The sequence below is a fragment of the Oryctolagus cuniculus genome, chromosome 1 (assembly GCF_051225735.1).
Source record: "Oryctolagus cuniculus isolate XC-2025 breed Fujian yellow rabbit chromosome 1, ASM5122573v1, whole genome shotgun sequence".
Lineage (NCBI taxonomy): Eukaryota > Metazoa > Chordata > Mammalia > Lagomorpha > Leporidae > Oryctolagus > Oryctolagus cuniculus.
This window is the reverse complement of record NC_142867.1, coordinates 225,103,116-225,130,596: the sequence shown is the minus strand read 5'-3', so window position 1 is coordinate 225,130,596 and position 27,481 is coordinate 225,103,116. Positions and strand designations below refer to the sequence as shown.

At 57.1% G+C, this 27,481-nt stretch overlaps 1 protein-coding gene across 3 annotated transcripts; it reads left to right on the top strand.

Annotated features, from left to right (window-relative positions):
• Positions 1-791: 791 nt before the first annotated feature.
• On the top strand, positions 792-27,004 carry TRAF1 (TNF receptor associated factor 1). 3 transcript variants are annotated; one of them, XM_002720502.6, is made up of 10 exons: positions 1,414-1,809; positions 2,446-2,520; positions 3,222-3,342; positions 3,569-3,910; positions 5,611-5,695; positions 14,614-14,679; positions 15,146-15,556; positions 17,545-17,722; positions 20,178-20,326; positions 23,548-27,004. In XM_002720502.6, exons 4-10 carry the CDS (start codon positions 3,771-3,773, stop codon positions 23,764-23,766), a joined length of 1,248 nt encoding a protein of 415 aa, XP_002720548.1. In that variant the 5' UTR covers positions 1,414-1,809; positions 2,446-2,520; positions 3,222-3,342; positions 3,569-3,770; the 3' UTR covers positions 23,767-27,004. The 3 variants fall into 3 exon arrangements, with proteins under 3 accessions (XP_089157818.1, XP_002720548.1, XP_089157820.1); XM_089301692.1 differs by lacking the exons at positions 1,414-1,809; positions 2,446-2,520 and adding an exon at positions 792-1,105; XM_089301694.1 differs by lacking the exon at positions 1,414-1,809 and having other exon boundaries at positions 2,399-2,520.
• Positions 27,005-27,481: the final 477 nt, after the last annotated feature.

The window sequence follows — 27,481 nt, the reverse complement described above, 5'->3', positions numbered from 1 at the left end:
GCTCCTAGGGGATGCCCGCATTGGTGGGTGGCGGCTTAACCTGCTGAGCCACAACACTGGCCCCCAACCGATTTGAGTCCCTTTCTCTTGGAATTAAGAGGCCCCATAGAGGCCACCTCTGGTCAGCCTCCCACAGATTAGAGGAACTCCCTCTCGCAGGCTCCTGAGATCCTCTGCCTGTTCCCACGCTGGCGTCTCCCGGAATTCCAGGGGGAGCCCAAGCTTCTCTTTCCACCAGCGAGACACGGAATGCACACAGGCCTGTCCACTACAGGCTGAAAGACAGCATCGTGGTCTCCCACACGTGGGAGACTTTTTTCCATCCCAGGTTTTACAAAAATCACGAGAAGTAAGAGATAGTCTCCTGCTCTCAGAGTCAAGACCTAAGAGCAGGACCCCAACACGGGAAGAAAATGCAGCAGGTGCCTCGGAGCGTTCAAACCAAGCACCACCGCCAAGGCGGGCAGCCTCACGCCTCCCTCAGCCAGCAAACAGCTTGTGTCTAATTGGCGAGAAGCAGAAATAAAGGCTGTTTGTGTCTTTTAGGCCACAAGTCTGCCCCAGGTTCCATGAACGTACACAGGTCCTCTGTGTGTGCGTGCGTGCAGACAAAACACAGTAGCAGTTCCCTAAAATGCTGGAAGCGCCGCACCTGGAGCTCAGCACCTGCTGCTACCCGACTGCTCGGACCCAGTGCGCTGAGCCGGGAAGTGACCCGGCGCGGCGCAGCCTCCCCGCGGGAATCCGAGCCGCGTGAGGCTCGGGCTGGCTACTTTGCGTCTCACGCCCACGGAGCATTTCAGGCAGGCAGGGGACCAGAGTGAAGGTTCCAGGGCGTTTTTACTGAGTAGCCAGTGCGCGCAGGCTCTGCTCTGGGTGGCGGGAACACGCGGCGCTCAGGGAGTGCAGGGCGCGGCGCCCGAGACCCGCCGGGCCTCAGTTTCCCCAGCAGGGGCGCCCCCGGGGCGGCCTCCGGAGCAGGCCCGAGTGCCGGCGCCGGTCCACCGCCTGGCCTGCCCGGCTTCCGTCCGCGGGGCCGCGTCCTCCGCGTCCCACCGGAAGCTCCAGCCCGACTCGGGCAAGCGGCGGCGGCGGCGGCGCCGAGGTTGGTCGCCGCGCACCCCGCGCCTCTCCGCCCCGGGACCGCGGGCGGCTCCCGCGCCCCGATCCCCGCGCAGCCAGCCCCGCGCGCTTCGGCGCGGCCTGGGAGCGCGTGGCTGCGGCCGCAGAGCCCGGCGCGGACTCGCTGGGCCCCCTGGGCCCTCCCCCCCTCGGGCACCTTCACCCTCCTCTCACACCTGGAGATGCGGTGGTGGCGGCGAGGCGACAGCCACTTTGCGCTCGGGGGCGGGGGGCGGAGCGGGGTAGCGCACCGACGGTGCGGCAGGGGGCCGTGCTGGGGCCAGCGGGACGCGAGGGCAGAGCAAAGCTGGGCACCCAGTGCCATCCTAGGGGCAGCCCGCGGAGGCTTCCTGGAGGCGGGGTCCGGGCCACGCGCACCCGGAGGGCTGAGCGGGAGGCTGGGAGATGGGGGTCCCACAGAGATGGGACTTACACGGAGAAAAGGATCAAGGCGACCCTCTGGGGTGGGGGGTTGGGCTCCCTGCGAGGGGGTGCAGGAAGTCTGAGAGAAGCAAGGGATCCTGCAAGGACCGGCTAGAACGTTATCAGCTGCTGGCCGGGGGCTGGTTGGGTAGAAAACTGGGATAGGCCTGGACATATGTGACCTTGGCATTTTGTGTAGCCTTGGGAGATAGCTGCCTGCAATTCAAGGCCTGTGTGGACAGTCTTTTCTAGAAGGTTCCACCGGTGAGTGGCAAGAGAGTGGCTGTGGGCAGGGAGTTAGAGGAGGAGGAGGAAGCGCATTTTAAAGTCTGTTCGATTGGAGCATGGGCTCTGGGTTCAAAAATCCCCTCCCACCTTGAACTTGTCGCTTAACCTCTCAGTGTAAAATGGAGATGAAGCTGGCCGTACTTCCTCGGGGTCGTGTGAAAAGTAGGGGCGGTGATGCCTGTGAAAGAACTCAACCCAACACTAAAAAGTGGGACGTCTCGTTTTCTACTTTTGGGATGAGAGCAGATTGGGCTTCTTGTGACGCTGAGCGGAAGGCGTTGAATACCCAGGGGCGAGCCCGGGGACCCAGAGCCTGCCTGGGGAGGCGGGGCTTGGGCGCCTCTCTTCTCCCAGCCAGGGGGAGGGCGGGGACCGTGGGGAGGCCGGAAGGGTGGCAGGCTGAACGTCGTGAAGTGGGTGGCAGTGGGCCCAGGTGCAGGTCCTGGTCTCAGGTATCTTAGGGAAATAGGCGGTGGAATTTTTCTAAGCTCAGATGACTCCACCTGGCCCACCCTGCCTGCCTGGGAGGCTCAGTTTAAGTAGACAGGTATGAAAACGCTAGGCAGGGATCGTTTACCATGCAAGTCCTTTCCCCTTGTTTTGAACAAACAGAAGAGCTTCGGCCATCAGCTGAGTAACTGTCAAAGCCTTTCGAGCTGTCTGTAGGGTGCTGCTCCCCACCTGCAGGTGCATTTGGACCTCATGGCAGGGGGTGGGGGGAAGGTGGTGTTGTTAGCCTCGTTTTATAGATCAAAACCTGCAGTTCGGAGGAGTCAGGGTTTATGTGGCAGTACCCACTGTGAGTAACAGGTGGACTGGCAGTCCCAATTCAGATCTGTGCGACCTCAAAGCCTACTGAATGAAACGTCACGATCTGTAACAGCCCCGCAGGAGAGAGAGATGTGCAGGGCCTGAGTGATGGAGAGAGACAGACAGGGAGGTCTGCGACCGTGGGCTTCTTGGAGCCTGCAGAATTCCTGGCAGGTGCTATAAGGACTCCCAGGGACAGCCTCACCTAGCTCGTGGTAGACGTGCCTCGGCCCGCTTTCCCTGCCAAAGTCCGTCCACATCCCCCTTGGCTGCTGAGACCCGGCGCCCGTGGTCTCCTCTTTGCTTTGTTCGCCTCGGGACAGGGAAGTGGTGGCGCCTGACCCGAGCACATAGCCGCCTATGACTTCCTGAGTGGGACAGCGGGGAGAGGCCCCTACAGAGGCTGCGTTCCAAAAACCTGGGACTTCAAAGGAGGGGCGGGCCTGTGTGGTTCCTGTGATGGCCGGGCAGTGCCACGGCTGGGCTGGGGGCATCAGCAGAGGCTGCCGGTTGCCTGGTCAGAGGGTCGCAGAATCGGAGTGCCCAGAGATCACCTCTTGCAACTTCTTCTTTCGCAGATGGGTTAACCGAAACCCATGGTGAGGAAGTGACTTTCACCTGAGATTACCCAGACGCTCTGGACGGCACCTAGAACTTTTAGAACCTGTTTCAAGGACCCTGGGGCTTTCCGCCAGGAAGGTGAGCACCCCCGGTGGGCGGTCTGGGCTGCTGGGGTGGGGGCGTCTCCCGCTGCACCCTGGGGAGGCGGCGGAGGAAGCCCTGTCGGCCGGGGGCAGCCTGTGGTTCTCTCTCTCTGGTTCCTGAAAGTATCTCACTCGGCTCTCGCTCTCTCTCTCTCTCTCTCTCTCTCTCTCTCTCTCTCTCATTCTTGCTCACTCCAAAAAATGACTGGACACTCCTGAAGCCTGCAGTCACCATCCAGGGGAATTTTTTTCACCACAAAGGGTAATTCCTGCCCCATCCCTGCCATGACTCAGCTGTGACGTTGAACCACACACGCTGGAGAGAAGATAAAGTCATCAGACTCCTGTGCACCAGAGTGGCCCAGCCCAGAGCCCGGCTCTCCTCTCCTCACAGGCCCTTGAGGGCCAGCAGGGAACCCCAAGATGGCCTCGAGCTCAGCCAGCAGCCCCCGCCCGGCCCCCGATGAGAACGAGTTTCCCTTTGGGTGCCCCCCCAGCGCCTTCCAGGACCCGGCAGAGCCCAGGGCCCTGTGCTGCACAGCCTGCCTCTCTGAGAACCTGAGGTGAGGGGGCGAGGCGCGAGGGGCGGGTGGCGAGGAGGTACAATGAGGGGCCCTGGTGGGAGGCGAGGGAGAGAGGAGCCCGCGACTTGACCTCTGCGGGCCTCAGCTTCCACACCTTTCCTCCCAGGCCCTGCTACGGCCCCTCGGGTAGTTGTGGGAGAAGCGAGGCCACCCTCTTACCGCGTGCCTGGTGCAAGCCTGCTCATGTCCCCGGGCCGCAGCTGTCTTGCGGGGGAAGTTATTCGCTGCCTCACAGAAGTGCTGTGAGGCTCAATCCATGAGATTCCAGAAGTCCTTAGAATAATGAATGGGAAGCCTTAGGGTCAATGACAAAATGCCACGCACATATCACATCCTGTGGGCTGGCAGCCCTGTGACAGGGGACAGAGTGTAGAGGGAGGCATAGCATATGTATACCATATACCATGCATGCTACGTATATGTATTACGTGTTCCACACGGGTACATGTGTGTATATATCTTTTTATCTATACATGTATGTATGTTGGAAATATCTATAACCCAGAAAGGTGTGGCCAGTACTATCACCAGCATCCCTCCTTAGGCAACTATTATGCACCCACTGTGTGCCAAGCTTTCCTTGGCTCTGCAGAGCAGCCTGGACAGACGGGTACTGTAATCACCGTCTTCTACGAAGGAGAAGGCCGAGGCCTATGAGAGGGAGAGGAGGCCAGCTTGTTCCAGGCACTTTCCTGAAAAATAGGCCCTTAAGCAGCATGACCTTTTGTTTGGGGCTTTACAACTTGAGTAGGTGGGAAGACGAACTTGGCTGAGGGAGAAGTTCGGGTGATGCAGGGGGGTGGGGAGAGGCTGGGAGAAGGGGCGTGGTCATGGAAAGGCCAGGTGGTGGCCAGGAGTGCAGCTGACCCATTTCCCCAGCGAGATGGGGCTTTGGGGTTCATCTCAGGTTTTTGTGCAGGGTCCCTCTCCATTCTCCATGCTCCCAGGGGGAAGGGAGCTGACTGTTGGTAAAAGGGGCGGGGGCCTGAGGCCCAACAAGTGTCTGCCCATTCCTGCTCCTGAGTCACTCTGCTGAGGCCAACCCACATGCCCTCAGGACCTCATTTTTCCCACCTATGAAATGGGCCAGGCCGGTGGCTCTCACTGTGGATCGGAATTTCTTGGGCGCTCACCTGCAGCGACACGGGTCACAATGTGACATCCACCTCCGGCTGGGAAACCCCAGGCTAGGTCTGGGAGACCCCTTCTTGTTCTCAGAGTCCGTGGTCACCCGTCATTACCAGAAATAGGAGCCCAGCACCACACACAGGACACGAAGGAGCAGTGCCATTCCACATCCGCATTCCCTCGCCTCAACTCCTGAGTTTGGGAACGCACGACGTTCTCGGGTTTCAGAAGAGCCAGTTGGTACATTACGTCATCGCTGGAGCAGGGACTGGGGCAACACCCTGTTCTCAAGCTGGTTAACGCTTCTGCAACGCAGCATGCAGGGCCCAAGTGGGACCCAGGGCTGCCATAGCCCCTGATGCGCTGAGATCAAAGGTCACTAGGAACCCAGGCAAAGCATCAGGTGCTCCGCGCCTCTGAGGCTCAGGCAGGGTCGCGATGGCGGCTGCCGCGGCGCCCAAGCAGGGTCTAGGCTTTGGCGGCTGCCAGGAGAGGCCCTGGTGCAGGAGTCAAACTTCGCTCAGAGGGATTTGTTCATTTTTTTCCCCCAGGAACTGTGAGGACCGCATCTGTCCTGCGTGCAAAGGGGACAACCCAACCTCCGTGAGCCCCGGAAGCCTCCGGACCCAGGAGAAGGTACGTCGGCGCAGCCGGGAAGCGGCGTCACTCCGCTTTCTGGATTTTCCCAGGTTGAGGCCAAGCAGACGGCCGCCTCCCTCGTGGCCCAGAATCTGCCATGAATTTGTTTTGCTAGCAGTGAGGAGGCTGATGCTCACAGTGGAGGGGCAGCTTGCCCACGGCCACCGACTGGTCTGTAATAGGTCAAAGGTGAATGGTGACTGTCCAGGCCAGGGGCCAACAAACAAAGGCCAGACCCAGCTTTTTGACAGCCTGTGTTGAGCGTTTATATTTTTAAATAGTTGGGGAAAAGAAATCAAAAGAAGAATGACCTTTGGAGTCACATGAAAATTATATGAAATGTAAATTTCAGTGTCCATTACTAAGTCTTCCTAGTACCCAGCCAAGCCCATTCACTTAGCTGTTCTCTGCGGCCGCTTGCTCCCTAGCGTAGTGGAATTCGGTACTCGCAACAGAGGACTTAGAGCCCCAAAGAGTTGCTCTCTGGCCCTTTGCAGAAAAAGCAAGCAACCCTCGATCCAGGGAGCTCGCTCTGCCCCTGCCAGCCCCTTCTCTCCGGCAGGGAGAGGCCATTGTCAGCACCCTTCTCGGCTCAGGAGACGCCCTTGGGAGTATGAGGGGCCAAAGAGACAGTCTCGGGTACCACGGTTTAGAATCCAAGGCCTCCCAAGCTGGAAGGACCTTCATGGGGGGTCTCTCCTGCCCAGAGGGTCCCACATGCCAGCCAGAGCCCACCCATCCTCACCAGTTCCTGAGGTGGTTTTTTTACAAGACTAAATTGTTTGCATTTATACAGTCAACTTTTACTCTGAGATGGTGTCCCTCCTGTACGTGTCTTTGTATAAATGAAACAATATGATCGAAGGTGGCAGAGTTTTAGGCAGCACCTTTGCTATTTAAAGCTAAAAGCTAGCAGGCTTGGAGCCCAGGGTGGGTGTTTGGGCTGACATTTAAGATGCCTACAAACACCCACATCCCAGTACTTGGGTTCAACAGCTGGCTCCCAGTGGCTGAGCCCAGCTTCCTGCTGGTGCAGACCCTAGGAGGCAGCGGCTGTGGCTCAAGCAGCTGGATTCTTGCCACCCACGGGAGGGGCTTGAATTTGTGCCCAGCTCCGACTTTGGCCTAGCCCTACCCCAGCCATCACAGGCATTTGGGAAATGAACCAGCTCTCTCTTGCTTTCTGTCTCTCTGCCTCTTGAATAAATATTTTTTTAAAAAAATTTTAAATATAGCACTCTTTATATTAATCTCCCAGTGAAACAAAATACACACCTATATTGGTCTATGAATCCAAACACATAGAAATCACCACTGTCTAAAATATAATCCCTTCATTTGCATGTGAGACACCCCCCCCCCCAGTACCTGTAGGGAAGTCTCAGTGCTGCCCAGTGTCCAGGATCCCACTGCCCGGCTCCCCTCACCACCCCCACTGTGAGACCCCCAGCGCCTTTCAGTCCAGGCCTCCTCTGGCAGCAAACCATGGTCCAAGGATGGAGGGCCAGGCGTGCAGGGAGGGCGCTGTGCCATTCACTGCCTCCCTGTGTCGCTGGAGGCGGGGCCCGGGGCCTGTTCCTCCATCTGTGAACTGAAGATGCTCAGGGGGCTGTGCGTGGCCTGCCCAGGGCCTGGGATGTCCAGGTCATGAGTCAGCTGCGGCCAGGGCGGCTCCCCCTCCCGAGGTTGCACCTGAGGCTTATGAGTCTGCACACTCCTCCTCCTCTCTCACACTGGTCCCTGTCATCCGGAGAGTTCGGGGCAATTTCCTGCCCCATCCCGTGTTGGTTTGGAGGGCTTTCCCGCCCCCTCCTCGGGAGCCCCTCCTCTGGGAGGCTGTCGGGGAATCATAGCAAGGCCGAAATGGGTTTTCTGCAGCTTCATGCTCTGTGATGTGGTGAGAGTTCAGATGGTGCACTGGTCTATGGGTTAACTTCCTGAGCCCCCGCCTGGCTGTCTTCGAGGACCAGCAGTGAGACACGAGCAGATGCGTATCTCTGTGGGCCGCAGTGCCCACCTTCCAAGTGTGGGAACCATCACCTGCTGCCCCACAGAGTCTGCGCCAGCAGGAAGCTGGAGTCAGGAGCTGCAGCCGGATATCAAACCCGGGCACTCCCATATGGGATGTGGGCATCTTAACTGATGGACCGCACACCCACCCAAGCCTGCTTTTAATTTTATCCAGTAAAGACGTCACCCAAAACTATCATCTTCTGTCGCATCACTTCATTTATGCAAAGATGGTCTCAGTGCCCAGCTGCAGAAGCACCCTGCCTGTTTAAACGTTCTAGGACTGTTGCCTCTAACTTGTTCTGTTCTTTCCTCCTAACAAAGTAACGCATGTTCATTGTACAAATCAGTTTAGGCAAGAGGTATCTTAATAGCTCTTAATCCAGTGGTTTTCATATTCGTACCTTTGTTAAAGTGAAATCCCTGTGGAAGTCCCTGATGAAGAGGAGTCTGGGGCCCATCTTCTTAATTCCTCTCCTTCTTTCTCCTGTCCCAGCTCCTGATGGACCCTGGGGACGCCTAGAGCCCAGCAGAGCACAGTTGGAACCTTGCTGCCTTCAAATGGCAGAGGCTGTAACAGACGGTGGGGGAGGGGAGGAGGCTGCCTGGGGGGGAGGGGGGAGGACAGGGTCCCCTCTGATGCAGCCAGACCTCCCGGAAGCACCAGCCTTCCCCTCCCTATTGACTTCCCCGTGGGATTAGTCCATTCCGTTACTATAGCGAAATGCCTGAGGCTGGGTCACTTGATAAGGAAAAGAGGTTTATTCAGTGCACGGCGTGGAGGTCCCAGAGCGTGACCTGGTAGCATAAGGCACCACAGTGGTGGGAGTGCATGCTAGAGAGAGCGAGCACGTGGCTGGACGGGAAGCCAGAGTGATCCAGAGGTTGGACTCGCTCTAAAATCATTCTTGTAAGAATTAACTCAGGGTCCCACAAAAACCCTGTCAATCCCTTTGGAGAGCACGTCCCCCATGACCTGAGGCCTCCTCTCGTAGTGCTGCCGCACCTGTTAGCATCGCCCACTGGGGACCCAGCTTCTGACACAGGAACCTCGAGTGCTCATCACGGCTTCCCCGGAGACAGGCTGCCAGGAGGGCGAGTCAGTGTCCTGACCGCCTGCGCACAGCCGCGTCCTGGAAACACCAGGGACTCCACTGACCCCTGGGCCTGGTGGGAACTTCGGGGGGACTTTTGACCGATGGGAAGCAGCTTGATTGTAAGTCAGCACTTTGCACAGTGGTGATTCCTGAGTCTGTGCATCCCCTCCTGGGCAGCAGCTGGGCTAAGGCCAAAGGTGCCCATCCTTGCACGCTTTCCGTGCCTTCTGCTTATCAGTTTGTCCTCATCCTCTGAGCTCATTAAATTAATAGCCCCTGAAGATGCGCCCAGAGCCACAGCCTGATCACCCAGTCCAAGAAGCAGACAGTCAGGGGTTAACGTTGACCTCGTTAGGGACTCGGTTCTTGCCCAGGATGCCCTTTCGGTAGAAGGGACAATGAAGCGGGGGTGGACCTGGGGCTGGCAGATCGCATTCAGTTCTGTTTAGTGAGAAGTTCTCGTCCTCTCCTCCCTCTGAGGCCTGATGTGAAAGGCAGGAGCAAGCTGGTGTCTGATGCCAGGGACTCGCAGGGCTGCCTTAGCTTTCTCTAGAATCAGAAAATGCCAGGCGTTCAAGCCATCTCGTCCAGTTTTCACTGTGTGCTGGATTCCTGCCGAGTGTCTTGATGTCTTTCCAAACTCATTACTTCACGAGATGGCCTCTTCCACCCTGGGGGGCTCTGGCTATTGCAGCATTTCATTTGCACTGCACTGAAATCTGTCTCCTTTTGGAGCCAGTGAAAGGCAAGTCCCCCAAGGTGGTCCCGACCTGTGGGAAGACACCAACCACATCCCTCCTGAGCCTGCCCCCGTCTCTGTGCATCTGGGGTAAATAGGCTCCCATTTCTCTGTGTCCCCTGAAGTGTGACACCTAGAAAGGACCCCCGAACCCTTCACTTCTGAACCTGCAGTCCAGTGACACCCTGTGCAGTGGACGGCCGTGATGTCTCTATTTTACCGATAGGTGATTCATTGAGGCTCAGTGAGGCCTGCCTGGACCAATCCCAGCAGGTAGGAGGCAAGGCCAGGCCCCAACTCCTGCATCCCGGGCTGGTGGCGTCTGCTCTGTGTGGCCTCACTGAGTGGTTGGTGCATGTTTAAATAACACAGCCAGCTGCAAGTCCTAGAGTCCTCCAACCGCTGTCAGAAAAGTGAGAGGGCAAGGCCCACTTTCACCCAGGAAAATCAGGCGGGGCTCCCTGCTGATGGCAGCTGAGCTGAGTCAAGGTTGGCAAAGAGGACACTGGTCCAATACAGAAGAGGGTGGAACTGGCAGGCTGGGCATGTGGACCAAGCTGCTTCCCTCCCCATCTTCCCCCAACTATAGAGTGCTCGTAACTATAGAGTGCCTCCCCCTTGGTGCGAGCAGAAACAGCCTGGGGGCAGCCAGAGCCCCAGCCCAGCAGAGGGGCAGTGCCTGGCACGGCCCAGGTCCTCCTGTTCTGCACAGCGGCAGCACGCCTGCTCCTTGCCTCTCCCCACACCCACACTCTCAGACACCTGCAGATCCCCCAGCAGGGGCCTCCCACAGCGACCCTCAGCGACCCCATCTCCAAGGGCCTGGGTGGCAGGGAGGCCAGGATCACGCACAGCCAGACGTCTGAAATGCAGACAGAGGCCCGGCTCCCGAGGCTGGCGTTCTGCGCTCTCTCTGTCTCTCTTTCCTCCTCCTCCGGGGAAATCCCACCGCAAACTGTATTATTAACTATTTGCAAGCAGTGAGGCTGCTCCCACAGGGCCACGTGGGGCCCCAGAAACTGGCCAGGCCGAGCCAGGCCGGGGACAGAGCCACTGTTCTTTCCTTACAGCCCATGCCTGAGTCCCTCACCTGTCGCCTGGGTCCCCAGCCTTCAGGGGACACCACGCTTTGGTCAAGGTGAGGACTCTGGTGGAGAGGGAGGACCCAGGCTCCTGGGCTCCACCATAACCAGCCCTGTCACCCTAGGCAGGTCACAGGCCCCTGTCCCTGCGTGGGGGAAGCAGAGCCTTAAAACCCCGGCCCCCTCCTTGTGTGGGAGAGTCTGATGGGGCCAGGGCTTACGCAGGCTCCGGCTGCAGGAGAAAAGACCCAGGCTTCAGGAGCTGCACAGCTCACAGGCATGGCACGACCTTGGTGAGCCGTCACCCTGCCGCTCCACTGTACCGCCAACTCCTCCCCGTGTCCCCAAGTCGTCTTCCCTCTCTGTCTGCGTCCAAATGTCCTTTCCCTGTAACGTCAGTCGGACTGGATCAGGGCCCACCCTGAAGATGGGCTCTTGAACGACCTCCATCTCCGTGCTGTTAGATACTGGGGGTTAGGACTTCAACGTAGGCATCTGAGGTTGGGGGTGGGGGGGTGGGGATAGTACAGCCCATACAATGGCAAAAGAGACAGCAGATGTCATTCATTTAAGGATCTAGAGATGGGAGGATCGCCCTGCACCACGTAGGTGGGCCCAGCGCACTCACGAGGGTCCTCGGAAGAGCCAGACGAGAGAGTCTGGCGGGAGGGAGGTTGGAAGACGTTCTGCTGCTGTTTTGAAGGTGGAAGAAGGGGCCACAAGCCAAGGAAAGCTAAAAAAAAAAAGCAAGGAAATCCGTCCTCCCCCAGAGGCTCCGCAGGGAGCATGTTCCTGCTGGCACCTGGACATCAGGGCTTCTGACGTCCAGAACGTGAAAGAATTATCGATTTGCATTGTCTTAGCCAATAAGTTTGGAATTTTGGCCGGCGCCACAACTCACTAGGCTAATCCTCTGCCTGCAGCACCGGTACTCTGGGTTCTAGTCCCGGTCGGGGCGCCGGTTCTGTTCCGGTTGCTCCTCTTCCAGGCCAGCTCTCTGCTGTGGCTCAGGAAGGCAGTGGAGGATGGCCCAGGTGCTTAAGCCCTGCACCCACATGGGAGACCAGGAGGAAGCACCTGGCTCGTGGCTTCAGATCGGCGCGGCGTGCTGGCCATAGCGGCCATTTTGGGGGGTGAACCAACAGAAGGAAGACCTTTGTCTCTGTCTCTCTCTCTCACTGTCTAACTCTGCCTGTCAAAAAAAAAAAAAATTTGGAATTTTGTCACAGCAGCAATTGGCACTGATGTCAGCCCTTACGTGTATTATCTCATTTAATGTTCACAGTAACTCTGCAAAGGGGGTGCTGCTAATATCCCCATCTCGAAGATGGGGAAACCGAGACAGAGAGAGGTGAATGATTCTCCCGGGGCCACACAGCTGGTATGAGACGTGACGGAGATGAGCTCCGGGCCAACAGGCTGGCTCCAGAGCCCACACCCACGACCGCTGTGTGCTCTAAGGAATGCGTGAATGATGGTGGGACCAGGGGCAGCCCCTGAAGGCCTTTTGAGTCACCACAGCTGCTCCCAGCCCATGCCACCACAGACAGCAGAGTGAGGGTGGCCCTTGGCCCCTGCAATGGGCTTTCCCTGTTCACACTTCGCCCGCCCCCAGGCCTAGCTGCCATTTAACACCCCTCCACCTGCGGGGTGATGGCCACACCCCCACTGCTGACTCCATCACTTTCACCTCCTCACCCCCTTCAAGCTTGAGCCCTTGGGACCAGAGGATTCAAATCACGGGCTCGAGGGGGATTACAGGGCCTGAGAGGAGCCCCAAGGCCACTCACCCCCAGCTCAGACCCACATGTGGCATCAGGTCCCCCCAGTGTCCCCTCTTATGGAAGCTGCCTCTTGGGGGAGCCTTCATCCTTGCAAATGTCCAAAGCCTCGGTGGTCCCCCTGCCAAGGCCACCCTCTGCCCACCCCTCACCCACCCCAAAGCATCTCTTTTCTGTTCCTCGTTGGGAGCAGCTTGTCCCTGGAGTCCAGAGCAGTGGAACAAGGCATGGGTGGCCCTGTGCCCTCTCTCCCAAACCAGCTGCACTCGTTAAACCCACAGTCCTCTGCTCACCCCACGTTTAAAGAAGGAGAACTAGGGTGGCTCCTGATTCACCGAGTCCAGAAGACCTCCGCCCCCCGCCCCTGCCTTCAGTTCCCCTTTCGCTTCACCCTCAAGGTCGTTCTTCCACAAAAAGCAACAAAAGTCCTGTAAAGTCAAGATTTTACTCACATGCAGCAACACAGCTTCCTCATTTTCAGTGCGCAGCTGAGGAGCATCCCAGCTAACGGGTGTCACGTACCCACCACCGCGATCAAGATGCCAAACACTTCCACCCCAGACAAAGTGCTCTGTGCCCCTGCGCGCCCCTCCCTCCTCCTACCTGCAGCCCCGCCCAACCCCGATCCCCTTTCTATCACTATAGATTTGCCCTTTCTAGAACCTTAGAAGAATGGAGTCGTGGTGAAATGCAGTCATTTGTGTGTGTAACTTCTTGCGTGTAGCGTGTCTTGTTACTGTGTGTGTGAGTGTTGAATTTGTGACAGTGCTGAGTCGTGGGGTATGGAGATGCCATGATTTCAGTGTGTGCACATTTGCCAGATAATAACATGGGAGTGGCTGTAATGACTACGGCTGCTGTGAGCCTGCACATACACGTTTGAGTAGATTGTGTTTTCCCTCGTCTTGGGTAAACCTTGTCTTTGTCCTAGGAGTGGGCTGTGTGGGTTGTACAGGAACTTTCTAAGTGGGCTTTGTGAGTCAGTTCATTTATAAAGACGGCTTCACTTTATCAGATGTCCCAGTGTAAGGTCTCCCATGGGATTTTTCCAAAGTGTCTTCCATTCTGCGTTCCTACCAGCGACATGAAGGTTCCCACTGCTCCAGCCCTCACCAAGGCTTGATACTGTCAATCTTTTTCATAAGACTTGAAATTTTTCATGTACTTTGATTTTATTTGGACGACGTAGGGACAGAGTCCAGTGGAGTTTTAGCCCGTGGGCGGTTGCATCTCAGTGCACGCCCCCTTTCCCAGATGGCTACTGGTATCAGCCGCTCCGCAGGCTCCTTTGTCACCCTGTGTCTCCCTTTGTACAGTGTCTATGCAGGATTCTCCCTAATACCCATTTCTCATGAGGTTACCTGCTGCTAACTCTTGAATTGTAAGGGTTCTTTATATATTTAGGATATAAGTCCTTTTGCAGGTACATGTTTTGGAAAAAGGTTTCTCCCATCTCTTGCAGACTTATTCCTGATAAGAGAGAATGGTGTGTGGAGGAGTCCGGAGGCCATGCTGCTTCCCAGCTATGGCTCCTTGGGCAGCTCCCTTCCCTCTGCTATGTCAGTAAAATGGGGGGGGACACCCCATCTTCCCCACAGCATTGTTCTGAGCCCTAAGAAGAGTTATGACGTAAGAGAGTTTGGTAAACCCTTCAGACCTGAGTAGGTTTGGAGCAGTATCAAGTTGCTGTCAGCAGTGAGCCCCTGCTGTGTGCCTGCTCTTGGGCTGTGTGTTATCTGGGAGGGAAGCCCATGCAGGGCAGGCACAGCTCGATCAAGGATAGATGGCCAAGGAGGGATGCCAGCGGGAACTCCGAGACCTGTGCCCGTGGGCTTCAGGAGGAGGGAGGCATTGACATGTGTGGCAGCAGGTTCCAAGTGTCTCCTGTGCCAGGCACTGGGAATATGCAGCCATGACTCTCCCAGAGACCCTAGACCAGTGGAGCAACCCAATGTGAATGAAACTTTCTGAGCTGTGTGGAATGTGTCCCAACTGGAGGAATAGCAGTGCTGCCTGGGATCACCACAGGGGCCCTGGCCCCGTTTGGAAGAACTGAGACACAAAGGGTAGAAAGGGGCCTTCCAGGCTCAGGGAACAGCAGGTGCAAAGTCACGTGGCCCAGCCTGGCTCCTGGTCCTTTGCCGAGAGCCCTAGACGTGGCCACAGCGATCCCTATAACATCCAGTGACGCAACTGTTATTTCCAGATTCACCCCGAGGTGGCTGAGGCTGGAGCTGGGTGCCCCTTTGCAGGTGTTGGCTGCTCCTTTAAGGTAAGTGTTTGAGTGTGAGAACGGGGATCTGTCCACAGGGTTGCAGACCTTTGGGTCCCCCATTCCAGCCCCTCCAGAATTTTGCTGTGACACTAAGCTACTCCTCTGGATGCCCCTTATGACTGATGACTTTCCCGAGCAGCCGATCTCACTATTAAGCCATGATGGTGCTTTAAGTACCATCTAAGCGTTGGTATAGCATCACCAAAATGGCCCCGTGTCTCTCTCCATGGTCCTGAATCACCCTTGCACTCAAGGGCAGGGAGGACCATTGTCTAGAGGCCAGGATGCATGTGGCTGTGTCCTGCCTAATGCAGGCTCCTGCACACCCCTCCCTACGACTGTACAGAAAGCTGCTTCCCCTTTGCTGAGTGGATGGACCTGACTGTGATGAGAGGGTCCCTCCCCTGCTCTCTGGTCCTCCCTCCGCCTCTGTGTTCATTGATCAGCCTCACTCTCTTGGCAGGGAAACGCACAGTCCTTGCAGGAGCATGAGGCCACCTCCCAGGCCTCCCACCTAAACCTGCTGTTGGGGTTCATGAAACAGTGGAAGGCTCAGCTGGGCTCTGGCCTGGGGTCCGGGCCTATGGCCTTGGAGCGGAACCTGTCAGACTTGCAGCTGCAGGCCGCCGTGGAGGTGGCAGGGGACCTGGAGGTGGACTGCTACCGGGCACCGTGCTCTGAGAGCCAGGAGGAGCTGGCCCTGCAGCACCTCATGAAAGAGAAGCTCCTGGCCGAGCTGGAGGGGAAGCTGCGCGTGTTCGAGAACATCGTCGCCGTCCTCAACAAGGAGGTGGAGGCCTCCCACCTGGCCCTGGCCGCCTCCATCCACCAGAGCCAGCTGGACCGCGAGCGCATCCTGAGCCTGGAACAGAGGGTGAGTGTGGGAGGCCGGTTTTCCTTCAAGGACAGCTCGGGGAGCTCCCTCTGCCCCCAGAGCAGTGGCCCCGTGTTCCTCCTACCTGCTCAGAGCAGGTACTCCTCCACCAAAACCCATGTCCCCTGGCTCCCAGGACTTCCTAGAAGAGTCCTGGGTCAGGAGTTAGAGTCATGGCTCACTCGGTTAATCCTCCGCCTGCGGCGCCAGCATCCCATATGGGCGCTGAGGTCTAGTCCCTTGCTCCTCTTCAAGTCCAGCTCTCTTCTGTGGCCCAGGGGGGCAGTGGGGATGGCCCAAGTGCTTGGGCCCTGCATCTGCATGGGAGACCAGGAGAAGCACCTGGCTCCTGGCTTTGGATCAACGCAGCACTAGCCGTAGCAGCCATTTGGGGAGTGAACCAACGGAGGGAAGACCTTTCTCTCTCTCTCTCTCTAACTCTCTAACTCTAACTCTACCTGTCAAATAAATAAAAAAGAAAAAGAAAGAAAAGAAATTAGAGTCAAGGTCAAACACACCCCCACTGCGGCCGTCTGTTCGTTTGCTTGAACTCCTGTGGTGGGACACTCCTTCCTTTTCCTTCTTTTCCTTTTACAGCTCATTCCGTTGCTGGACGTTTTTCACTATTAGTGAGTTTTTCCTTATACTAAGCTCCCGCCAGCCTCTCCCTGTCCTGCTCCATTGTTCCTGGCCCTGCCTCTTAGGGTCTACAAGACAAAGCTGCCTTCAGGTCCCTGTGGCAGCCCCCGAGGGACGCACAGTCGGTGATCACATCCTACCAAGCACTTCCGCGGCCTGGCACCTCCGTCCCCTCGCCTGGGCATGTATCCCGTTGTCCCGGTGCCCGCGGGCTCCGTCTCTGACCCTGCATGCTTGCAGGTGGTCCCACCCTGACTCCAGTGAGCCCACTTCCTCTGTAGCACATGTGCACAAGGATCGTCCCCTTCCTGACCCCAGAGCTCACACTTCTCTCAGTGTAGCTGTCGCCACGCCAGTGTTGCTGTCCCTGCCACAAACTAGATCTTTGTCTCCTCTCGCGTTAGGGCTGGGGTTTAGTTTCAGCCCCAGCATTAGCTCAGTACCTGGGCCTGAGCAAGTCGCTTTCCCTCGGATTTATTTATTTGAAAGGCAGAGTTACAGAGAGGCAGAAGGGGTGGGGGGGTGTTGAGGTGTTTCATCCACTGGTTCACTCCCCAGATGGCTGCAATAGCCGGAGCTGCACCGATCCAAAACCAGGAGCCAGGAACTTCTTTGGGTCTCTCACATGGGTGCAGGGGCCCAAGGACTTGGGCCATCTTCCACTGCTTTCCCAGGCCACAACAGAGAGCTGGATCAGAAGTGGAGCAACCAGGACTCAAACCGGTGCCCATATGGGACGCCTGCACTGCAGATGGCAGCTTTACCCCCTGCACCACAGCGCCAGCCTCTGAAGTTTCTTTAAGGACATTCACTCTCATCCCTTCTTTCTCTACGAGAACAAATGTGTGTTCTTCCAGCTTTCCTTGGGGAAATCTACGAGAAGGGCCGGGCACAGGGCTGGCATGGCCGAGTCAGGCCTTTGTGTGATTCCCAGTTGAAAGGCAGGGCCCCCGATGGCAGCAGCTGTGTCTGCTTTTACACGCCAGCACCATGCAAGGCAAGGATGCAGACAAAGTGAGCATGGCTCCGGCCTCGGGCAGGGGGCGGAACCCACGTGACAGGAAAGGGAGAAAAATATATTGCATGAAACCATTGTAAGGGCTCCATAAGAACCCAGAGGAAAGAGGGGCCAGCCGAGCTGGGGGCAGCTCACAGAGGAAGGGCCACAGGAGTGGGGCTCCTGATGGGTGAGTAGGAGTTGGCCCCTGAGGCAAGAAGGACAAGGAATTCCAGGCCAGCATGGTAACTGCATTAGTGCAGGTGCACCTGCTAGAGCGAGGCTTGGGGCAGCTCCATCTCCAGCCTCCAGCTGGGTTCTGTGTCCCTGGCTGAATGGGCGTTCCCTGCAGGTGGTGGAGCTGCAGCAGACCCTGGCCCAGAAGGACCAAGCCCTGGGCAAGCTGGAGCAGAGCCTGCGCCTCATGGAGGAGGCCTCCTTCGACGGCACCTTCCTGTGGAAGATCACCAACGTCACCAGGCGGTGCCTCGAGTCTGCCTGCGGCAGGACCGTCAGCCTCTTCTCCCCAGGTAACACCTTCCAGGGCCCAGGAGACCAGCGGAGGGGACAGCCACGCCTGGGACAGCCGCTGTGATTCCCGCTCGGCTGGGATGCACCTGGTCCCAGCACGGAGGAAAGAGAGGGATGCGCAAACCTTGCTCTGCCGTGGGGCTCTGAGCAGACCTGCGTGCTCCCTGCATGACGGTCAACTCCGGCCGGCGCCGCGGCTCACTAGGCTAATCCTCCGCCTTGCAGCGCTGGCACACCGGGTTCTAGTCCCGGTCGGGGCACCGGATTCTGTCCCGGTTGCCCCTCTTCCAGGCCAGCTCTCTGCTGTGGCCCGGGAGTGCAGAGGAGGATGGCCCAAGTGCTTGGGCCCTGCACCCCATGGGAGACCAGGAGAAGTACCTGGCTCCTGCCATCAGATCGGTGCGGTGCGTTGGCCGTGGCGGCCATTGGAGGGTGAACCAACGGCAAAGGAAGACCTTTCTCTCTGTCTCTCTCTCTCACTGTCCACTCTGCCTGTCAAAAAAAAAAAAAAAAAAAAAAAAAAAAGACAGTCAATTCCGCCTGGGAATACAAATGGCTGGCCACTTCCTGTGGACCTGAGTGTGCAAGAGATGCCCCGTGAGCCCACGCTGTGCAAATGGCAGGGGTGTCGGGGATGGCTTTGCACTGGTGGATACCCTGGGACCCTGCCCTCGGGGAGCCCACGGGATGCATCAGCCCAGGGAAGAGCTGAGTCAAGCCCGTGTGTGGTATGTGACTGTGGGCAGCGGGTGAATGATGTTGTGTAGACACGGGCAGTTCTTACTCGTCGCTGGGCCCCTGGGCTGGGCACGAAGCCTTGCATAAAGTAGTCGCTTGCTGTGTTCTGCTTAAAGACAGGATGTCTGTTAATGTAGCAATGCCTATATCTGTGCATAAAATGCTCCATTTAAACCACACCAGGTGTCAGGGCCTGGGCCAGCACGGGACAGGCGATGTCACAAACCCTCGCCAAGTGCCTGTCGTCTCAACACCGTGTTACAGATGAACAGGCTGAGGCCGGGTCCCGTGCCCAAGGCTGGAGGGAAGCTGGGTGCGGTGCCTGGACTCGGACTGGCATGGTTTCCCCCGTCCTGCTCAGGTGTGTCTGAGTGCACGCGTGGCTTTCTGCCGGCTGCGCCCTCAGCCTCTAGTGCCTGCCTAGGCTTCACGCCTTTCCTGTTTGTCAGCTCCTCTCACACACCCAAGAGCAGCCGTGCCAGGCTGATTCCTCTTCTGCACAGGAGATGGCTGGCGGGGCGGGGAGGGGGAGGGTTCCCCGTGCAGCCTGGAGCAGTCCGCAGCCCCCAGTGCCTGGCAGCCCTGGGCCCCCCTCACCTTCTATGTGCACACCTGTCCTCTGCGATTCTTTCCAGAGAGGAAAAACAAGCAGTGTCCCTGGCTTCTTCCTGGCACTTCACGGGCAGGCATGAGTCAGAATGTTGCCTGGCCCTCCTCCGCCCCCTTCCTGCCCATGCCTGCACCCTGGCTCCACCCAGGGAGGGGCCACCGGAAAGTGGCAGCTGCCAGAACCCACGCTGGAGGAACTGCCATGTCAGCTGCCCCGGGAGAGAGCCCCAGGGGCCCCCGGGCAGGCTCACCAGTGATGGAACAGCCCCTGGGGGCCTTGGTCAGGGTGGCTACTGGGACTGTGAGCCCCCCCCACTCACCTCCAGCCTCCAGGGGACCCCAACCACTGGGCCTGGGGCAGCAGAAACAAACTAGTGTTTTGGGAAAAAAAAATTTAAAGGGGTCACCTGCAAGGCCCATATGGGAGTCCATTCAAGTCCAATCCAACTCCCTGGGAGTGCACCTGGGAAAGCAGCAGAAGATGGCCCAAGTCCTTGGGCCTCTGCCACCCCCATGGGGAGACCCCAGATACAGTTTCTGGCCCCTGGCTTCGGCCTGGCCCAGTCCCAACTGTGGTGGCCATTTGGGGAGTGAACCAACCAATGGAAAAACTCGTGTGTGTGTGTGTCTCCTTCTCTCTCTGACACTCTGCCTTTCAGATAAGATAAGTAAATCTTTATAGAGAAAGAAACAAGTGTTGGGGCTTAAAAAGGCCTCTCAACCTGGCTCTGCCCCAGCACATTGTGAGACGGTGACCAGCCCCTTCCTGTTCATGGGCTGGGTTTTCACAAACAGCTTTTGGTTAGATCAGTGTTTCTCAAAGTGTGTTCCCAAGGCCAGTGGCACTGGCAACCCATTTGAACTTATGAGATGCAAATTCTGTGTCCTCACCCCAGGGCTACCGAGTCAGAAGCCCACTGGGCGCCCGGGCAAAGCTGCGATTGGGTTGGGTGGTGGGTGGTTGCCAGCCTCCACCTTTCTGACCCGCTCATCCCCAGCGTTCCCAGTTTTGAGCCTGTGACCTTGGTTCTGCCAAATTGTGGGGCCTTGGTTTTCTCACCTGCCGAGCCCCGTGCTGCCCGGCTGACTGTGGCTTCCGCATTTCAGCTTTCTACACTGCCAAGTATGGCTACAAGTTGTGCCTGCGACTGTACCTGAATGGGGATGGCACGGGCAAGAGGACCCACCTGTCTCTCTTCATTGTGATCATGAGAGGGGAGTACGACGCTCTGCTGCCATGGCCTTTCCGGAACAAGGTACAGGCAGGGAGGAGGTGATGGGAGAGTCGCGGGGAAACTTGGGGGCCTGGGACTGGTCCCAGTCTAGCCATGAACTTGGTCTTGTGACCTGGCAAGTCCCCACTCTCTTTGCTTTATCGGTTTCCCTTTCATAAAACAAGAAGCTAAGTTCAGATCCAGAGCCTCTGGCTCCATGAGCCTGGGAGCTAAGGTGTCGGAAACAGAGCTCTCCTACAGCATGGAGAAACGCAGCTGTCACGGTGGGGTGCATCGGGAGGACTTCCTGGAGGAGGGGCTATGAGGCTAGCCTGTGCCGGCAGGGTTTTCAGAAAAAGGAAGGAGGCAGGTGCCACTGTCCACCTGTAAGGCGTGGGCCCAATCCAGAACCCTGACAGCGCCAAATGCTGGGGACCCTCCCTCACGGCTTCTGGGAACGTAGGTCGGTTCCGCCACTTTGGAAGAGAGCCTGGCAGTTTCTGACAAAACGAAACACACCCTCACCCTGCGACTCAGCAGCCACGTGCCTTGTTATTTACCCAGAGATGTCCACGCAAACACCTGCTTGCGGGTGTTTATAGTGGCTTTATTCATGATTACCAGAAGCCGGCAACAAACAAGATGTCCTTCAGAAGATGAATGGACAAACGATGGTACGTGCAGGTGAATATTATGCAGCAGTAAAAACAAATGCGCCATCACGCCATGGAGGACCCCGAAGTGCATGCTACTGAGTGAAAGAAGCCAGACACACTGTATGATTCCAACTACATGACATTCTGGGAAAGGCAATAGTATGGAGACAATAAAAAAAAATCAGACGGGAGCCCAGTGTTGTGGCCCAGCAGGTGAGGCTGCCACTTGCAACACCAGTATCCCATATCGGAGCGCCTATTTGAGTCCCGGCTGCTCCGCTTCCAGTCCAGCTTCCTGCTAATGCACCTGGGCAGGCAGCAGATGGTGACTCGAGTGCTTGGGCTCTTGCCACTCACAGGGGAGACCTAGATGGAGTTCCTCGCTCCTGGCTTTGGCCTGGCCCAGCCCTGGCTGTTTGCAGCCATTTGGGAAGCGAACCAGTGGATGGTGGGTCTGTTGGTCTGTCTTTCTCTCTCTCTGCCTTTCAAGTGAATAAATATTTTTTTTAAAAACTGAGTGGTGGCCTAGGATAGGAGAGAGTGTATTTCAGGCCGTGCAAGTCCTCTGCATGATAGCCCTGTTATTCGGCCGTGTACACGATGGCCTCTGGTTGGTAAAGATACCTCTGTATAGGCTCATCAGTTGTAACAACTGTAGCCCTTGGGGGTGGGAGGTGTTGAAAGTGGAGAGGTTGTACAGGGTGTGGGTAGGAAGGATATGAGAAATCTCTGTACTTTCTGCTCAATTTCACCCTGATCCTAAAACTGCTCTAAAAATAAAGTCTATTTTAAAATGTTAAGGGGGGGAAAGGGGGCTCTTGTTCCCTGCACAGCGCTGAGAGAGAGGGAGGGGTCAGGAACCCAGATGTCAGCTGGCATGGGAGGCAGGCGCCCCATGGTGGTCTGAGCGTGAGTCAGTGGGCAGCAGGCAGCAGTTTCCAAAGGTGCCAAGGAGGTTGTTAAAATACCAGCAACCGGGGCTTAGCACTATGAGTGCAGGGCCCGAGCGTCAGGCTTCCGGGCTGTGCAGCCAGGTTTCAGAGCGATTTCAGGAGGCCAAGGGAACCGATTTCAGGCACCTGGCAGGGCCACGGGCCAGGGCAGACTGTTTGCACCACTTTTATTTATCATTTTATCTTTTTTTAATGTTTATTTACTTTTCTCTCCTTGAAAAGCAGAGTTACAGAGAGAGAAAGAGAGTTCTTCTGTCTGCTGATTCATTCCCCCAAATGGCTGCAGCAGTTGGGGCTGGGTCAGGCCAAAGCCAGGATCCTGGAACACCATTGGCATCTCCCATTTGAGTAGCAGGAACCCAAGGACTTAGGCCATCATCCGCTAACTCCTGGGATGCATCAGTAGGAAGTTGGATCAGAAGAGGGAGTGGCTGGCATGCAAATCAGCTCTCCAGTATGGGCTACAGGCATCCTATTCTGCAGTCTAACCCACTGCACTGCAATGCCCAGCCCTATTAAAAAAATTTTTTATAAATGACATTTATGGGGCTGGTGCTGTGGCTTAATAGGCTAAGCCTCCACCTGTGGCTCTGGCATCCCATATGGGCACCAGTTCATGTCCTGGCTGCCCCTCTTCTAATCCAGCTCTCTGCTATGGCCTGGGAAAGCAGTAGAAGGTGGCCCAAGTGCTTGGGCCCCTGCACCCATATGGGAGACCCAGAAGAAGCTCCTGGCTGCTGATTTTGGATCAGCCCAGCTCCAGCCATTGCAGCCATTTGGAGAGTGAATCAGCAGATGGAAGATCTCTCTCTGTCTCTCCCTCTCTCTGTCTATAACTCTGCCTCTCATGTAATGACATTTATTTGTTTATTTGAAAGGGAGGGAGGGAGAGAGAGAAAGAGAGATATCTTCCATCTGCTCTTGCACTCTCCCAAATATCTGGGCCAGACTGAAGCCAGGAACCTGGAACTCAACCCAGGTCTCCCACGTGGAGGGCAGGAACCCAACTACTTGAGCCATCACCTGCTTCCTCACAGGGTTGTATTAGCAGAGAGCTGGGATCGGCAGAGGCAGGACCTGAACCCAGCCCCTCCGATGTGGGATATGGGTACCCCAAGCAGTGTCTTAGCTGCCACACCAAACACCTGTCCCTGTGTCACATTCAGATAATCGGCTGCTTCAGGGTGTACGTAGCTGCTCTGTGGATACCAGAAGCTTGATATATGTTTCAGGGCATTGATTGACAATCTCTAGGTAGAGGCTCTATCTGTCCTTACCCCACTGCCTTGTTGGGGGTCAGGGGGTGGTTCCAGCTGAAACTGATGAATCCAAGATGTCAGAGCCGGCAGGGACATTTAGCTTATTGAGTCCAGCCTCCTTGTCAGTGCCCCAGTCCCGTCCTTACCCCCCAGCAGTCAACCAAACTAGTGGTTCTGCCGGGTAGAACACAGGCTCCTAAGCCTAGGACAGCCCCTGAGCCTGCTCAGAATGGCAGGTGCAGCCTTTTCATTGTCTGTTTGTCTCCTGGTCTCAGCCGAGGTTCAGAGGGGCTGCACAGGCAGTGGGCAGGCAGCTTGCTCTGAGCCAAGCCCTGGTTCTCCCGGTCACAGCGCCACCATCCAGGCCTGACCTCGCCCTGTCCCCTGCCCTGCAGGTCACCTTTATGCTGCTTGACCAGAATAACCGGGAGCACGCCATCGACGCCTTCCGGCCGGACCTCAGCTCTGCGTCCTTCCAGCGGCCCCAGAGTGAAACCAACGTGGCCAGCGGCTGCCCTCTCTTCTTCCCCCTCAACAAGCTGCAGTCACCCAAGCATGCCTACGTGAAGGACGACACCATGTTCCTCAAGTGCATCGTGGAGACCAGTGCTTAGGGCGGGCAGGTGGGGCTCCTTGGGGAGCCAAGTGAGATGACTGTGACTTCTGCCCTTGATGTTCAAGAGCACAGGGCTGCACCAGGGCTTGCGTGACCTGAGCAGGACTGGCAGGTCGACCAGCTGGCTGTCCGCTTGGAGTGCTGGGCAGCATTGCTCCCTGAGGCTTCAGCCATGGCACCCAGAGGCCTGGGAGCCACTTCAGCCCTGACTGTTGAAGTGGACTTGGCCCAAGATGGGGAGAGGATGGGACCCGGCCTAGGGCACGGGTGGTGACTCGGAGCTGTAGGATCTAAGCGGAGGAGCTCCTGGGGTAGGCAGATCTATACAGGGACCCCACGGAGAGCTGGCAGTGTGTTTGCTCTTCCTGCCCAGGGTTAGGCTGGGGCCGAAGGGACAGGGTGCCAGTGCGACCTCAGTCTGTCCAAGCCATGAAGGAGTTTCCCATCACTGGAGGCAAACAAGCAAATCCAGAGGCCTGCACGGGGTGGGGCGGGGGGGGGGGGGGGCACTGAACTGGAAGTTGGGCTTTGAAGATCTTCCAGTTCTTTCCAGTCCAGATGGTCTAATGCCAGGCCTCCCTGACCCAGGTGAGCCTTCCAGGCTGGAGGGTTCTGGAAACACTCAGGAGCCTCCTGCCATCAAGTTCCCCACTCACATCTGGGACCACAAGGCAGGCTGGGCTGGCTGCAGTGCACCTGCCACCCCAGGCCTGGCAGCTTAGGTTCCCGCCACACAGGGGCATGCACACGGCCTGCATCCAGGCCTCCCCCGGCTGAACGCCCCTGCACGGCATCTAGGGGAGACCAGGAGACTGGCGCTCTCCAGAGTCCCAGGTCAGCCGGTAAACCGAGGCACTCACTTCTCGACCCTGACCAGAACCTCTGCACCACTGGGCAGGGGTCGTCCTTATAAATATGTATTAAAAACCAAAAGAATTTTTTTAAAAATCTCTTCCGAGGCTTCATCAAGTGTGCAGTTGGAGTTGGTGGCGCTGAGCGAGTTTGAAGAAGCCCGTTGCTCCGTTGCTGAGTTCCAGGTGGTGCCGTTGGTATTGCAGGGGGCGTCAGAGCCGGTGTGCTGGCAGCAGCATCCTCTCTGGCCTCAGTCTCCCCTTCTGTGCAGTGAGGGGATGCCCCTAGCCTGTCTCCCTCCTGGATTGCGTGACCCTCAAAGGGGATGCCCCACAGGAGAGCCAGGGACACCCTGGACACCGCTGCCTGTCCAGGACCAGCAGTGGCCCATGCTTGACTTCTCACCTGGATGGCATCAAGCCCCGTTCCCTTCAGGGACCCTTGCCTGGCTGTCCAGAGCCCCTGGTGCTTCCTGTTACCACTCAGGGCTCCAGGCCAGGCCCCAACCACTCGCCCCTGCAGCCTTGCCAACAGCTGACTCCTCTGCTTGCGGGGGCTGTGAGCAGTGGTGGCTCCAGGCAGGATCCGGGTGGCAGGGGGCTACAGGGGAAGACGGAAAGGGTGGGATGGGCCAGAGCAAAAGCACCTGCGCACAGCTGCTCAGCCAGAGCCCTGCGGGCGCCCCCTTGGCCAGTCAACAGTCGCCTGAGACAGTGATGTGGAACAGTGATGCATTTCCCAGGGAAGCCCTGCGCTAGCCAAAAGCTGGACAGCACCTCTCTGCCAGGTGATTGAAGGGCGGGGCGGGCAAGGCGCAGGCAAAGCTGCCTGGAGCCTCACAGCCTGGGGTGCAGCAGGCACCCTCTCCTCCCCTTCTACAGATGGGGAGGTGGAGTCCAGAGAAGCTGGGGGAGGGGTGGGAGGTGGGCACGGACCTTAGACACCAGGTCTTTCACTTCCAGCTCTTTCCTACCTCCTTGAGCTTCCTCGTGGGTGAAGTCATCAGTCACAGTGGGCTCGCCCCTGCATGGGAGGCAGTGGGAGGCCGTGGGTCCTTGTGCTCCCCGCCAGAGACCAGCCTTGCAGGACCTGGCTGCACCCCAGGAGGGCAGGGCAAGCAGATTTGCCCAGAGGCCACCCTTGGACAGCCCCAGGCAGTAAGGACAGTGGCTGTTTTACACTGTTCATTTTTGATCCTAGAAAAACTGGAAAACAACGATATACAAAAAGAAAGTAAAAATCACCCCTGAGGCCCATGTCTAGAGAGTCAGAGCGGAGCGTTTTTGTGCATTGTCTCTTTGGGAAGGTGGACACAAATACTCACGCACACACACATGCGGACTTGCTAGAATCCAAATGATGACCACAGTATGCTCCCTTCTGTTCACTTCCTACCATTAGCGCCTCAGCTCACAGGCAAGGAAGAAGAGTGAAATAAGTCGCTCAAGGCCACTCCAAATACGTGGTGGGTCAGGATTCACACTCAAGTCTCTGGATGCTAAGCCAGACTGACGTCATCATGACTGTTAAACAGAGAAACTGAGGCAGGGGAGGGGAGTGATGTGCCTGCGATCACATGTCCAGGTCCTGGGCAGACTGGCCCCTGGCTTTGGATGTCGGGCACCCCTTGTGCAGGGATCTGGAGGAGACAGGGCATGAGCCCTTGGTTGGCAGAGTTCTGAGGACGTGCAGGACATCACATGGCAAAAGGCAGGGAGCGCACCTGGCTCTTGTGGCCCCTCTGCCCCTCGGTACAAAGCCACCAGGATTGAGTCGTGGGGTCTGTACCCTCCTGCCCTAATCTAATGCCAGTCGCTCCCCAAAGGCCCCACCCCGGCACACCTGGGGCCGAGTCAGTTTCCACCCTCTTCATACTATTTCCGGCACGACCTGGGGGATTGAACTCCTGGGGGCAGACCATTTTTAAACCGCAGCGTGTCCCCTAAGACAGGGTCTGCCGCACAGTGGGCAAAGGGACCCCAGATGCATTTTGATACTTGGACACTGGTGCCACCAAATGCAGAGAGGGAAAGCCAAGGAGCACACGGCCTCCTGGGGCCTCCAGAGAGAGCTCAGCTCTGCCAACACCCTGACCTTAACTCTGGAAGACTCGCTTCAGCCTTGCAGCCTCTGGAACCGCAAGGTGACACATCCATGCTGCTGCAAGCCACAAGATCTGTGGCAATGGGTGCAGCCACCAGAGAAGACTCAGCAGTGCACGCCAGGGGTGGCTACTGCAGCGGGAGCTGTGCTCTAAGTCTATAAAACACCAGATTTGGAAGACTCAGTGCCAAAGAGAATTTATTGTGCTAATATTTTTATATGGATGACACTGAATTGGTAAATACCTTGTCAGAGTACATAAAATATATTGTTAAATGTAATTTCACCTGTTTCTTTTTTTTTTTTTTTAATGTGGTTGCTAGAAAGTTTAGAATTCTGTCTGTAGCCTGCTTTTTATTCTCGCTGGGCAGCATGAGAGGACCTTGCTCATTGCTGTGGCTAGGGGGAGCCAGCTCTGGCCACTCTATGTGGTCCCAAGTCAGCGCCTTTGTAATAACGGATGGGGGCTTTGTGCTGGGTAAAGGAATCACTGCCTCCCACTTGCCCCCACCCACACACCGCAGGTGGGGAGTCCTAGTGGTGAGTGAGTCCTCCTGCCTCCCCTCCCCCCACCCCCATCTGCCTCCCGGCCAGCCCAGGTCCCTGTAAGACGTGACTTTTATTTTTAGCCCTCACTGCCTCTGCGCAGCTGGCTGTGAGGCCCGCTGGGTGCAGGCCAGCCCCAGGATTGCCACCTCCCTGCCAATAGGGGTCTCCAGAGAGCCCAGTTTCCTGGCTCTGGGACCTTGCCAGTCTGT